This window comes from Lucilia cuprina, chromosome 6, assembly GCF_022045245.1.
Source record: "Lucilia cuprina isolate Lc7/37 chromosome 6, ASM2204524v1, whole genome shotgun sequence".
NCBI classification, from domain to species: domain Eukaryota; kingdom Metazoa; phylum Arthropoda; class Insecta; order Diptera; family Calliphoridae; genus Lucilia; species Lucilia cuprina.
This window is the reverse complement of record NC_060954.1, coordinates 32,481,475-32,497,310: the sequence shown is the minus strand read 5'-3', so window position 1 is coordinate 32,497,310 and position 15,836 is coordinate 32,481,475. Positions and strand designations below refer to the sequence as shown.

The window sequence follows — 15,836 nt, the reverse complement described above, 5'->3', positions numbered from 1 at the left end:
AATAATAATTCCCAGCAAACTCTGAAAAGTTTATAATTTTTAATGCTAAACATATATTTGTATCTAAATACTCCTCACAAATTATTGGAGTTCATAATTTCTTTAGTAGTCCTACGAAATGCAGTCATGGATCATGTCTATTTCCAAAATTCTGAGTCGATTTACATAGGTAAATCGACTCAGAATTTGATAAGGAACCAGAATATATATACTTTGTTGGGTCTCAGATGAAATTTCTTGGTGTTACTGATGGTGGTGGAGGGTATAAAAAATACCTTAAATAAAAAATTGATTCTTTTCAATAAACATCACTTTCCACAGAAGGTAAAATCACTTAGCGCTACTTTGAAGTGGTGAAAAATGTTATTTTGTATGCTGGGAACAAACCGATACAAAGATTCATTATGTATGTGAAAATCTATTTATAAGCGTCTCTTAATTACGATTTTGGCTCGTTCTGCATTCTAAAATTATTAAGCTCGATATTATTCTTTCATAAATTAAATTTATTTTTTATTAGGTTAATCTTAAATCAAACCGAAAAATCTCAAATATAAGTAACTGAAAGATCTCTTTGACCCCAACAAGAATTAAATTAAGTCCGTACTTAATCAAAGTTTGGTACTTTTTTTTTAGGTAAATTATGCTACTGAAACCTTTCCGAAATGATTTTTTTTCGTGTGAGCTAACATTTGTTGATTTGTACAGAAATGCATTAATTAATGTCCCCCAGCACAAGATTTATATTGTACAAACATATTTATTTGAAGATTTTTATCATACCATTTAATTTAAAACATTTCCTGGGAAACACTTTATATTATTGTGTTTTTGTTGTTGTTACAAATTGTATTTTTTGTTGCTTCCTTGTACTTGAATATGAAAATTTAATTAATTGTATACAAATGAGGATAAAATACGTTTTGTTCATGCTTAACAAATTATTGTGGATAATTTTTATTATTTAAAAGTATTTTCCCTAAATTTAAGTGAAGGAGAGTTAAAAAAATATTTTTATTTAAGTTATATCTTAAAATTTAGTTGTTTTTAATGATCCTTTTGTAAAATACACTTAAATCGTACAATTTATATTATGTAAAGGCTTCAAATTACAAAGAAATATAAACAAATCGCATTATGTAATTATCAGGGAAATCAAATATGCAAAAGGATGTTTTTTATGGTGCTACATGTGGATAAAATACACGACAATCAGGCCAATTTAAGTTTTTTGTCATTGATTTGTTAGCGCATACTTTTACATATTTAATATAGCATGATATAACTTTTGTAGCCTACTTTGAGTTTTAAGATCATAATATTACACAAGTTCTTCAAAGTATGAGATGTATCAATAATAAACAAGAAATCTTGTAGAATGAGTTTTTTTTGAAAGTCGAACATTCTTAACCACATTTTGTAATACTCTATGTAACAAAAGAAACTATTTTGTCAAAAATATGTAGGAGTAAGTATTTTTTTGTTTTAATTTATTTTGATTTTACTTAAAAAAGTAAATAAGAAAACATGAAGTCATTAGCAAATACTAAATTTAAACAACACATTAATCACGCTTACTATATATACATAATACAATACATAACAGCAGAAGTTTTAATGAATCATTTCATTAAAGTGTTCCATTTCATCATACAAATATCCCTCTCAGACCCACCTATAACAATTGTGAGATCTGTCGTTTTTTAGTGAAAGTTAAATAAAAAATTATATTTTTTGTTTATAAAAATGCAAGCAGTGATTGTGAGTGTTCTGTTAATGATGCTATGGGTACCGTCTTAGGTATTTTCTTGTCATTATCGGTGACGGTTTTGACAGCCCTTTTAATTGGCGAATTGCCAATTTAGGAAAGGGCGATTGCCAATTTAGGAAAGGGCGAATTACCAATTTAGGAAAGGGCAGCTGCCTCCTCAACGTTATCATTAGTGGCTGCTGATACTGTGGTCATAGGGTTTTTAGTGTCGAGGCTTGTTGTAACAGCCCTTCCAATCGGCACCATCCCAATTTTGAATAAGACAGCTTTAGAGGCGAAGTAAGCCCTTTCTTGGCAAGACTTGCCATAGAGTTCTGGTCGATACCTAATACAAATAAAGTTCCCTCAAGTTCTTCTTTCCTATAAAAGACATCCAATTTTTCAACGGCCAGCTTGGCATTTTGACCACCATTTTGATTTCCAGTATACGTTCATTAGCCAGTTTACTGCCCCATCGTTTCATGTAGTCAGTGATAGCGAAAGCTTGCTCTTTTATGCCAGTCCCAGCTTAGCGCCGTCCCAATGAGGAGGGATACTTTCCATTAAGTTCTTTAGGGTGCTAACACATTCGAGAGATACCAACCTCAACAACAAATTCACGCCCATGTCGAACTCGCAGCTCTCGTTCTCTATTGGTTGTTTGCCCTTTTACTATAAGGTAACATTACATATATTTATAATAAAACTTTCAGTATTAAAGACCATCGTACATGTGTATATCTGAACTTGGCAGATTAAAATTACTTTAAATGATTATTACTTCATAAAGATAATATATTTCATAAAGATAATATATTTATTTATATTTATAATAACAACATAACGAAAGTTAAACGCGAGTAAATTTGTATAATTGAAATAATTAAAATTTACTACAATTTCTAAGGAGAAAATTTCTTATAAAAACATTTCAAACTTATTTTTTAAGCGTTTTAATAATAATTCCCAGCAAACTCTGAAAAGTTTATAATTTTTAATGCTAAACATATATTTGTATCTAAATACTCCTCACAAATTATTGGAGTTCATAATTTCTTTAGTAGTCCTACGAAATGCAGTCATGGATCATGTCTATTTCCAAAATTCTGAGTCGATTTACATAGGTAAATCGACTCAGAATTTGATAAGGAACCAGAATATATATACTTTGTTGGGTCTCAGATGAAATTTCTTGGTGTTACTGATGGTGGTGGAGGGTATAAAAAATACCTTAAATAAAAAATTGATTCTTTTCAATAAACATCACTTCCACAGAAGGTAAAAAATCACTTAGCGCTACTTTTGAAGTGGTGAAAAATGTTATTTTGTATGCTGGGAACAAACCGATACAAAGATTCATTATGTATGTGAAAATCTATTTATAAGCGTCTCTTAATTACGATTTTTGGCTCGTTCTGCATTCTAAAATTAATTAAGCTCGATATTATTCTTTCATAAATTAAATTTATTTTTTATTAGGTTAATCTTAAATCAAACCGAAAAATCTCAAAATAAGTAAACTGAAAGATCTCTTTGACCCCAACAAGAATTAAATTAAGTCCGTACTTAAATCAAAAGTTTGGTACTTTTTTTTTAAGGTAAATTATGCTACTGAAACCTTTCCGAAATGATTTTTTTTCGTGTGAGCTAACATTTGTTGATTTGTACAGAAATGCATTAATTAATGTCCCCCAGCACAAGATTTATATTGTACAAACATATTTATTTGAAGATTTTTATCATACCATTTAATTTAAAACATTTCCTGGGAAACACTTTATATTATTGTGTTTTTGTTGTTGTTACAAATTGTATTTTTTGTTGCTTCCTTGTACTTGAATATGAAAATTTAATTAATTGTATACAAATGAGGATAAAATACGTTTTGTTCATGCTTAACAAATTATTGTGGATAATTTTTATTATTTAAAAGTATTTTCCCTAAATTTAAGTGAAGGAGAGTTAAAAAAATATTTTTATTTAAGTTATATCTTAAAATTTAGTTGTTTTTAATGATCCTTTTGTAAAATACACTTAAATCGTACAATTTATATTATGTAAAGGCTTCAAATTACAAAGAAATATAAACAAATCGCATTATGTAATTATCAGGGAAATCAAATATGCAAAAGGATGTTTTTTATGGTGCTACATGTGGATAAAATACACGACAATCAGGCCAATTTAAGTTTTTTGTCATTGATTTGTTAGCGCATACTTTTACATATTTAATATAGCATGATATAACTTTTGTAGCCTACTTTGAGTTTTAAGATCATAATATTACACAAGTTCTTCAAAGTATGAGATGTATCAATAATAAACAAGAAATCTTGTAGAATGAGTTTTTTTTGAAAAGTCGAACATTCTTAACCACATTTTGTAATACTCTATGTAACAAAAGAAACTATTTTGTCAAAAATATGTAGGAGTAAGTATTTTTTTGTTTTAATTTATTTTGATTTTACTTAAAAAAGTAAATAAGAAAACATGAAGTCATTAGCAAATACTAAATTTAAACAACACATTAATCACGCTTACTATATATACATAATACAATACATAACAGCAGAAGTTTTAATGAATCATTTCATTAAAGTGTTCCATTTCATCATACAAATATCCCTCTCAGACCCACCTATAACAATTGTGAGATCTGTCGTTTTTTAGTGAAAGTTAAATAAAAAATTATATTTTTTGTTTATAAAAATGCAAGCAGTGATTGTGAGTGTTCTGTTAATGATGCTATGGGTACCGTCTTAGGTATTTTCTTGTCATTATCGGTGACGGTTTTGACAGCCCTTTTAATTGGCGAATTGCCAATTTAGGAAAGGGCGATTGCCAATTTAGGAAAGGGCGAATTACCAATTTAGGAAAGGGCAGCTGCCTCCTCAACGTTATCATTAGTGGCTGCTGATACTGTGGTCATAGGGTTTTTAGTGTCGAGGCTTGTTGTAACAGCCCTTCCAATCGGCACCATCCCAATTTTGAATAAGACAGCTTTAGAGGCGAAGTAAGCCCTTTCTTGGCAAGACTTGCCATAGAGTTCTGGTCGATACCTAATACAAATAAAGTTCCCTCAAGTTCTTCTTTCCTATAAAAGACATCCAATTTTTCAACGGCCAGCTTGGCATTTTGACCACCATTTTGATTTCCAGTATACGTTCATTAGCCAGTTTACTGCCCCATCGTTTCATGTAGTCAGTGATAGCGAAAGCTTGCTCTTTTTTGCCAGTCCCAGCTTAGCGCCGTCCCAATGAGGAGGGATACTTTCCATTAAGTTCTTTAGGGTGCTAACACATTCGAGAGATACCAACCTCAACAACAAATTCACGCCCATGTCGAACTCGCAGCTCTCGTTCTCTATTGGTTGTTTGCCCTTTTACTATAAGGTAACATTACATATATTTATAATAAAACTTTCAGTATTAAAGACCATCGTACATGTGTATATCTGAACTTGGCAGATTAAAATTACTTTAAATGATTATTACTTCATAAAGATAATATATTTATTTAATTTTATTAAATATATTTATTTAAAGTGCTGTAATTACCCAGTGTATATACGTATGACTAGCCTTCTAAAGTCCTTTTCTGTCTAAATATATTTTTCCCATTCGACATTTAAACACCAACAGTAAATAATGAGAAGAGTGTATCGTCGTGGCAGTTGGTGTTTCTTGATGGTGCTTTTGATGACCGTTTAATTTATTGATGTGTTGTTCGTTATCTTAGAGTTGTAGTTAAGTTCTGTTCAGTTTGGTTTAGCTCAGTTTTTGTCTGATTTAAAAAGTTGGCACGTTACATGCATCCAATATTCATGTACGTCGCCAACTTTACGCTTGAGTTTTCTTTTCAATTAAGTTTGAGTTTTAACTTAATACAAAAATAGTTTTTATAGCGTAATTTTTTTTATCGCCCATCTTCTCCGCATAGTTGGGACTATAAAATTTTTAATTTTTTTTTTCTTTAAAAATTTTCTGGAGATGGCAAAAAGGAACATTGATGTTAAGCCAACAATTATTGTTAAAAGTTGTGCTTGCTATTTTTGTTTTCGCTGTTGATGTTGCCGTTGACGTTATTGTCATCGTTGTTGTATTCATAATTCATCATCATCGCTTAGTCAGTCTCATCCAGAAATTTAAGACGTGTACGAACGTACAATTGGGTGTGAGTGTATTAGAAGTATTTAGTTGAAATGTAGGCGTTTCAATGGGTGTTTCTGCTTCTGTGTGTTGAAAGAGTATTTGCAAAAGTTCATCGTCTTTTGGCAGTTCGTTCATTCATAATGTATGTATGGGTAAATGTGGTCCTGACTCAATAACTAAGTGTGCCACAAATTGGTGGTTGACATTTTGTGTTGTACCTCACTATCAGAGCATTCGAACAGTGATTATTAAAACATTAAGAATATGAAAGGGTTTCCACATTATTGGCTGATGCATTGTATTCTATTAAAATTGTATGCGATCGAAAATAGTTCACTGGTCAATGGAACTCAAAGGTGTTAAATGTAAAAATCCAAAGACTTTTGAAACAAATTTATTCATGGCTAATAAATCATAGTATTAACTTAAGAACTATTTTTAAATTAATACAAATAATCATATAAAATCTAGTAAACAAGTTCAAACGTGAGCTGTAATTAATCCAGGTGTACAGAAATCATATTGTAAAATTCGATTTTTCATCATAGGGCGGTAATTCCAATAAATATTTAAACTGAGAATTTTAACCCTTTAAAACAAATTAAATTTACATATTTTGTTGACACTGTATATATTACAGTGTATAGGTATAAATAATCTCAAACTTTAACTAAATTTCAGTGCAACCATCTATATGGAAGCATTGACACACAACTCTAAAGACTCAATCTCAAAAATTTAAACGTACTACTTTTAATGAATGAATGAACGAAGACTGTATCTAACAAATGGCTTAAAGTAGTTTGTTATACTGCCTCACTCTCTGGCTTAATTTACAAAGAGATACACACACATACACTTAGATAGTGATATAAAAAGATACAAAGTTACGATGTGTTACATAGTTAGTTACTAACTAAGGTGCACTCTGTTGAGTTTTTCTTTCCGTTTTTTGTTTCTGTGTGCTTTAGTTAGTTGGTATTTGCCTGCAAGCGGAAATTTCATGTGACACACAAACATACACAAAAGCACACACTCGTACTTACACAGAATGCAACTTCCTGTTAACGGCAAAAGTAACAGCACAAATTGAGTTGTTATGCTACTAGTTTTTCAAGTATTCATCCCATTTTTTGCTTCTTTTTTGTGTTAGTGGCTCCTAGATTTTTGTTGTTTCTAAACAAAATCATTTATAAATTCCTTTACGTATCTCGTACGGTAACAACACAACACCCCAGTCGGTATTTTATCTATCAGTTGGCTACTGTTTCAACAGATGTTTTATCGCACACCTGTATTACAGGCAGATGACATGCCAGGCATGTCTCAGTCATTGAATGGTTGTAGCAGAGGGTGTAACGACGAGTTTGTTATATATAATGAGTGGGGCCTATTTTGTGTTGGATAATTGGAAATTGATTTAGAAGTTAAGATTACAAAAAAGAAATAAAAAACACTTTTGATTGAGTGAGTTATAAAGGGGGAATGATTAAAGATTTTTTTAAGCAAAAATGCTTGTTTATTTTTTTTCTTTAAATTTTCTGCCCGTTATTTGTTAATGATGCTTTTTGTTTACAATCTACATCTGTACATAAATTCATTAGCATCGCTTTATTATTGACTAAAGTTGAATATAAATATACATATATTATATAAATACATATTTACGTTAAGGGTTATTGTGAATCACCGATGCAAAATTACACATTTGCACAAATGTAATATTTGATAGCTAAAGCTTAGTGTTATAGGCGATAAAATATATATAATATAAAATATCTGGTTTATGATATAGTATTTTCAACAATATTCGAAAATATTTATCATAGCGAATATTATTACTACAATTGAAATAAATGTAAAAATGTGTAAAAACAAGTAGAAAGGCATAGTCGGGAATATCGACCATAAAGACTTTTATGTTGAATTTTTATCTTAATTCCAAAATAGTTAGTTATGCAGAACTTCATTGTGATAGTCATGGTTATAAGTCAATTTTGGACGTTAAAGTCATTTTTAAAGGGGGATTTATATTGAGGCTAGAAGCAAATAAGGGTCAATCATTACAAAAATCTGAAGTGTCTTATGTCGATATATCCTACAAATTATAATTATCTGTGATTTGAATTCTGCTTTATTTACTTAGTGTTATGCATTTTATATAAAATCTTTTCAGAATATAAAATTACAAATAAAAGAAAACATACATCTGATGTTTCAGAAAAATCTAATAATGTTGACCCATAAACCCTATTGGCAAATTTTCTTGAAACCGTAATATGTGAACCAACTATTCAAAACCAGATTTCTAGAAAATTATTTAAAATCCAATATCAGATTCGGTTCTAGCAGCTAATTATACATTAAATCGAGTCAAGTTGCTTTTAATAGTTTTTACAAACATTCATTTTGTTCACAGTTGTCAGATTATACAACTTAGAAACAATGACAATAAAAAAATTGTTAACAACAGTTAATTTGTCAGTTCAGACAGTTGTAAGAAAGACTTACAATTTCTCCAATTAGAAAACATTTGTCTGACAATAGTTCCACTGTCATATGCATAAAATTTGCACATCTGACAATAAAAATTGTCGGACAATTATCTGACAATGGCAAAGTTATGTGTTCACATTTTTCTGACAACGTTTTAAGAAAAAAAAAAAATAAGTTCACACTGTTGTTATACATTTTCTGAATATTTTTCTGCCAACGTTGTAAGATTTAACAACCGTTATATTCAAAGCTTAACAATTCTAACTCGTTTATTAAAAATTTCGACTTCCATTTTCTTGCATAAACCACAATTTGCGGGGTTTTCAACTAAGGGCTATTATTTCTTTCACGTATACGGGAAATCGGCGTTCCAAGATTTTATTACAAGAATCTCGGTTTTGAGCGTTATTTTGAGCTCACAGCTACAGTAAATGGTAGAATTTGATTACATGCTGAAAATTAACACTTTTTCATGTCAAAATAAAGTGCCTGGTGAAGTCATATCTAAAAAAGTCCAGTGGTTTAGTTTTCAAATATGTCTATTATTTTCTGTGTGAGATTAATTTTTTATTGTAAACGGTAAAACGAAAATTCACGTGTTCTCAAATATTAGATTAATAAAATTTCAATGTATATGAGGATTATGCCAGTCTGATAGTTAATGAGCGATATGTACTTCAAACGTTTTATTTACATATCACTTGTTTATACTATAAATTATATACGGATATCAGTTGGAATGAGTTGAAATTAACAAAAAAACATATTTTCTATTGATTTTGAATATGTACCAACATGTCAATCAACTGCTCACTTGAAATCATTTTTATCTCTATATCTAGTACTCATCATATTTCGAAGTGAAGCAACAACGATAACAAAATGGTACTAACCGATTGAACTGACAAATGCCTGTATCATCGTTCTCATACTCATAAGTCTACATAGACAGCAGAAAGTTTACTTCTGGCATCCAGTGTTAAAATTTTTCGGTACAGGAACAGCTTTAACCTCTGGATAAAATAAAACAAAAAAATGAATAAAAAAAAACATTAGTTCAGATGGAGTATGTGGCACGAGATAGCACTATTTCCTTTCGTATTATTTTGGGTACGCCATGTTGATATTCAAGTGGTTTTCGTTTTTGCCTTCTATTTTTTTAAGTTTTTTATTTTCAAAATCTCGGTATGTTTTAAATTCATTAGCGTGTAACCTACATTTTAATTATAACAACCCACAATGTATCTGCTCATACTGCTGTTATAGAATAAATAAATGGATGCTTGGCTGGTTTGGTAGGTAGAGGTATAAATGGATGGATGAATAAATGCATGGCTGGAAAGAAGGATGAATAGATAGATGATACTACATACTTACATATGAATGTATTTATTATGGGTGTATTTGTTGACTTTTTAAATATTATTTTATATAGTCTTTGAGGTTAAATGCAAATTAATTACATAATTCAAGTGTCTTTAGTGTAAACACGTTGGACGGAGGGGATTTTATTTTTTTACAAAATGAAATCCTAAAAAATATTTCTACTATAAACAACTCTCACAAGCACTTTAGTTTTTTCCCTTTTTGCAACAGACACATTGTGAATGAAGTGTCAGATTTATGATGTGTGTACATTCTATAAACATCACAGTTGTTTATTTTTATAATTTTTTTGTAGTTTGTAGAATAAAAAAGATATCATGTATAAATACTATATATTTTTTAACATAAGTAGTTTTGTAAAATGTAACTATTAATTTGTTACATTTTTTTGTGTCATTACTTATTAAGGTTAACATTAAATAAGAATGAAAAAAGTATTTGAAAATATCTATTATTTTTATAGACGACTCTACACTTCAGGTAAGTTTTTTTGCAAACTTTCTTGTAAAGCGGCTATTACCTAAGTACTTAAAAAAACAAAATTTAGCAAATAATTGTGTATAAAATTTATCTATTAAATCGAAACACTTTACATTCGTAGTTAATAAAAGTTTGCATAACTAACTTTTATATATATTTTATAAGGATTTGAACTTCCATATAAAGCAATCTTGGTAAACACTTTACATTCGTAGTTAATAAAAGTTTGCATAACTAACTTTTATATATATTTTATAAGGATTTGAACTCCCATATAAAGCAATCTTGGTAAATCAAAATAAATACATAATTTTAAAAATATACTCTGTAGAGTATCATATTATCGGTCATGTCCAACTAGTTTAAATTCTATAATGAAATTATATGTTTCTTTTAAATTCGAAGGGATTTTAGATTAGAAAGCAAATAGCTCGATTCCTTATATCTGATTCTAAACCAATTCTAATCCTGAGATTCTTAACTTGTTTCCTTGTAGTTTGTGAAATGTAGAACTTCGGTAAAAGCACGCAGAGAAAAAATATAGTTGTGGTAACCATATTTTAAGAGCATCACATTATAGTTAAAATAGTAGTCTAAATATATTTGTTGAATTCACAATCAAATTGTATATTGTAGCTACTAAAGTTTAGTATCAGTGATTGTGAACAGATCTTTGCAGCAAGTCATAAGTTTATGTTCACAATGAAAAAAACAATCAAAACAAACAATGTCAGAAGATAAAAAAATCAAATAATATTAAACTAATTAAGCGAGCAAAATAAACCAAATTAATTTCTTTTTATTTAAAATTCTATAATTTGAAACTAATAAATAAACAGTTTTTAATAAAATTTTATTTTTGTTTTGGCAAACAGATGTTTGTTTGTAATTTCTGTGTTACCACTTTATCGTTTTTTATGCCAAAATCAAGTGAATTTTTTATTTATATGCTGAAATAAACAATTGACAACACTGAACTTTCTTACGACATTAGGAAAACATATGAAAAATTGTCGTAAGAGTTGTATAGAGCTTTTGCATAGAAAATACCAACAACATTGTTATGACTATTGTAGCAGCTGCTGACATACAACGCTACAACATCGATTGTGAATTGAACAATTATGATTATTGTGAAATATAATAGTAAATACAGTTGGAATACTTCATCAGATTATTTTTTAAATTTGCAAAATTTAATTTAAAAAAATAATATCTTTCTAATAACATTATATTGTTGCAGGAAACATAGCAGTTTGATAGTTTGTTAGTGTACTCAACCATTCATTGTTTACTTGACAAAGTAAACACTGAATGGTCAAATATAGAGATAGTGATAAAAACTGGATGAAATATGTTGGTTATTTCACATGGCTCCAATGTAACCGAAACTATCAAGAATCGCTTTTGAGTTTATAATTATGTTAAATATCTTTGCAAAAATTTCTTTAACATTAATTGCATAAAAAATCTGAATTAAGTTAAAATCCGCCTAAATTTAAACAAACTTTATAGAGTCCATAATTGAACGAACCAAAAAGTTCGTTTCCGAAATCTGTTATAATGATGGGATATATGATAACCTCTTTTTATTTAGAAGTTGCAGAAATTGCAAAGTTGTTAAACTAGCCTCGTATAAGGAGTGAGATCGAAAAATTCTTAACATACATATATGTTTATAAAAAAGAAACCACTAAACTTACAGCATTATTTTTTTTTTATTTGATTCAAATTATTATTACAATTTACAAAAAAAAATATTTTTATAGTTTTAATCACTAGTGATGAAATTTTGAACCCTTTTCGGAAACCCTTCCATTAACGTTTTTATAGTGCTTTCTGTCACTTTGCTCGAAAATGTAGTCCATCTCCGTTTAAAATCTACCACACTTTTGGACACCTTTTTTGTACTCTTCAATTCTCTTTTAACAAGAGCCCAATATCTCTCCACTGACCTTAGCTCCGGGCAGTTTGGAGGATTTGCCTCTCTTGGTACAAATACCACATTATTGTTCTTGTACCACTCAAGGGCTTGTTTACCATAGTGACAGAATGCCAAGTCAGGCCAAAAATAAGTGGTCACATTATGAAGTCTTATGAATGGAAGCAGCCTTTTTTGTAAACATTCCTTGATGTAAATTTCGGTATTTATAGAGCCCGTTGTAACAAATGATTAGCTTCTTTTGCCGCAACTGCATATTGCTTGCCATACCGAGAACTTTCTGGGAAATTTTGTCTGCTTTTGGGTCCTAAACTTTTCTTCAACATTCCCTCGAGCATCAGCAACATAAAACTTTTGACCTGGAAGTTGCGAAAAATCTGCCAGAACATACGTTTCGTCATCCATTATGCAGCAAGAATATTTTTTTATAAAACTTGACTTCAATTTCCGTGCTCTGTTTTTGGCCTCTAAATTTTTAGCAGCGTTCCTGTCAGGAACTTTTTGAGCCTTGTATGTTTTTAAACCTGCATTAGCTTTAACTTTTCGTGAACCAGGTTTTCTATCAACTGACAAGTTCTCCCGGTACTGTTTAATAACATTGGAAACAGTTTGACGGCAGACCTTTGTATGCTTGGCCAACTTTTTGTAAGACCAAGTTGGGTTTAGTTGAAAATATTTAATAATTTCAGTACACACTTTTTTCTTGTCACTCATTTTAATCAGATTAACAAAAAAATTAATATAATTGACATTACACATAATAACTGACATGTTTTTCAAAGGTAACTTGATCAAAAAAAGAATCAAATAATACTTTGGTTGAAAAATGTAATGAAAAACGTGTGTTAAGAATTTTTCGATCTCACTCCTTATATGTAGCACATTTAAAGCATCATTTTCTATTATATATTTAAAATCGTTAAATTAAATTTAAATCATAAAATTATGGCTGTCGCGAACAAATATTTCTGCTTAATTTAAATATCTATATTTTTTTGTATTTTAATTGAAATAATTAAGTTCAATTATCATTTAAATAATTGTTTATTATTTGTAATAAATATAACTAATAATAATATTCATGCATTTCTCTTAATTTTCATTTCAGTATTTTCTACGTCAATGAAAAACAAAGGAAGCTGTTCACAAAGCAGTAGTTCAGGTTCCCCCATAGGATCACCACTGAGAACATCACCTCAATCTCCATTTAGTAAGTTGTTTTTTTATCTTGTATTTTCATTAGACACCTTTAATTGGACTTATTTTTGTAGAATTAAGGAATTCTGTACACTCACAAAATGTGTTTACTTAAAATAAACTGAAGATTTGAAACTCTCAATACTTGTGAGTAAAATAGATGTTGTTTACAAGTGACATAGAGGAGCCGTAGCGGGCCCGAAAATGCATTCCATTCTGCTGCTGTGCTCGAAAAATTAAATTTCCAGTATTCTTATAATTAAAATATCATTACAATTTGGAAAATAACCAAGTGGGACTCGAACTCGAGCCTGAAGAATATTCAGTTAATAATACATTCTCATGAATATTACACGTATATATTGAAACATAACTTAAACTGAAATATTATTATATTCAAGAGATTTTTTTTGGTGTTTTTCTATGCATAAATATTACACGTATTACTTTGTCACAAAATATTTGAATATTTATTTCATATCCTGGGATGCGGATATTTGACCATATTCTATTTTATTTATGTATATTTAGCTTATTTTTCTATTTAATGCTGTTGTGAGTTTTTATGTAGGACATTAGACCTGTCCTTAAAAATAGATTTGTATTGAATGAATCTTTAGTTATTATTACTGGAATAGTGGAGATAGTGGTAACTTATATGTTAGCACTTTCATTTCGTGTGGTACTACAATTTTATTTTAAGCGCTAATGCGCTAATTCTATAAAAGTATAAAAATATCATTGGGTTCTCATTGGCTGATAAGATTAATGTTTTCTTTAGTTTTACAAACTAAACAAATAGATTCATCTCAAACACGTTTTTCTTAAGTATAGGTCTACTTATTGTACTTATATGGTTACTTTTAGTATTTATTTGTAAATTTGTTCATTCATTTATTTTGTTTTCTTATTTTTTTATTGCAGGCATTCGTGGTAGCCCTGAGAGTGTTGGTAGTTTATCGCCTGGAAATGATTCTTTAGTTTATGGTGACACAAGTTTAGTATCCCCTCAAAGAAGGATACATCGTAGATATTTATGAGATGATATTTTGTAATTTATTTATGTTTTATAAAGACCAGAAAAACAAAAAAAAAAATACACAAAAAGATTAAAGAAAGACACATAAACTTATATACATAAACATACACACGCAAATACCAATGTTGGTTTTGTGTAAAACAAAAAGAAATACTACTACTGCCATTCACACACACACACTTACACTCCCATTAAATATGTATGTATGTACACGCGGAAGCTTTGTATAAATACATTTGACTATTATATCAGGATGTAAATTTTGTCTGTCTGCTTGTCTGTCTGTCTGACTCACTGTCTGTCTGTCCTTCTGTTTGTTCACTGTTAAACACTGCTTGTTCGTCCTTAAAAACATTTCCATATAGTTTTTCTTTCTTTCCTTTTGGAATTGTTCATTTTATTTGTTTGTATTTTATATTTTTGTGTAAAATATTAAATGACAAAAACACTCATACGTAAACAACAGACTTACGCATCCAAATAAATAAATTCATATAAATACATATAGGATTTACAATATTTAAATTTAAGAAGTATTTTCGTTTTCGTTTTTTTTTTTTTTTTTTGTTTTTCTTTATCCTTACATTATTATTTTTACTTTTATTATTGTTTATATATATTTTTTGTTTTTATTTTATTCTCACTTTCTCTTTCTGTGCTAAAACACTGTTCTATTTCCGTATCCTTTTAAGTTACGCATTTAGTATATAATTTTTGAACTGTAAGTTTTTTTCATTCATTTAAACATTTAAGAAATAAGTGTAAATTAATAATTAACTGGCTTTTTGTTTTGTTTCAATAAAATGAATTCGTATTCCTTTTTGTACAAATTTACATTATTTGTTTTCAATGTTAATTTTGAGATTGTAAGTATATATATTTCAAATACATTTTATCATTATGATTTTTCTATACATTTACTGTGTAACATTAACGTATGTATGTATTGTTTTGCATGTGTGTTATGTTCAATAGTATGTTATTATAAACATACATATACTCTGTGTAATTAACTACCTTGTTATAATTTAAATTAATACCAGTGTTAGAAAACTACGTTTACTACCAAGTATTATACTACTGCTTTAACTACTGCTGCAAACAATTGTCTGAAGTTGTAACAGTAGCACTTATTTTCTTTTATAATCATACGTTTTTAAAACTATTGCTACACTGAAAAAAATCCATGTCTAATATATACGAAAAATGTCGTACATTGTACGAATCGTTCGTTGTTTCGCACCACGAAATTCTTTCGTAATATATACGAAATTTTACGAAATATTTTAGTATAATTCAAAATATTCTTAAAAAAATTAATTTACATAAATTTGAAAAAAAGGAATTTTGAATAAATATGTTAAAATTTACGAAATATTAATTTATTCAAATATT

General features: G+C 28.9%; 1 protein-coding gene across 1 annotated transcript in view; it reads left to right on the top strand.

Moving 5' to 3' along the window:
* The window catches only part of LOC111675432 (nuclear pore membrane glycoprotein 210), a 96,439-nt gene extending 81,953 nt beyond the window's left edge, over positions 1-14,486 (top strand). The window contains exons 24-25 of the mRNA XM_046954595.1: positions 13,314-13,415; positions 14,327-14,486. Of these exons, the coding sequence (XP_046810551.1) occupies positions 13,314-13,415; positions 14,327-14,442 (218 nt within the window). The 3' untranslated portion in view covers positions 14,443-14,486. The remainder of the gene's footprint in view (positions 1-13,313; positions 13,416-14,326) is intronic.
* The last annotated feature ends 1,350 nt before the right edge of the window (positions 14,487-15,836 follow it).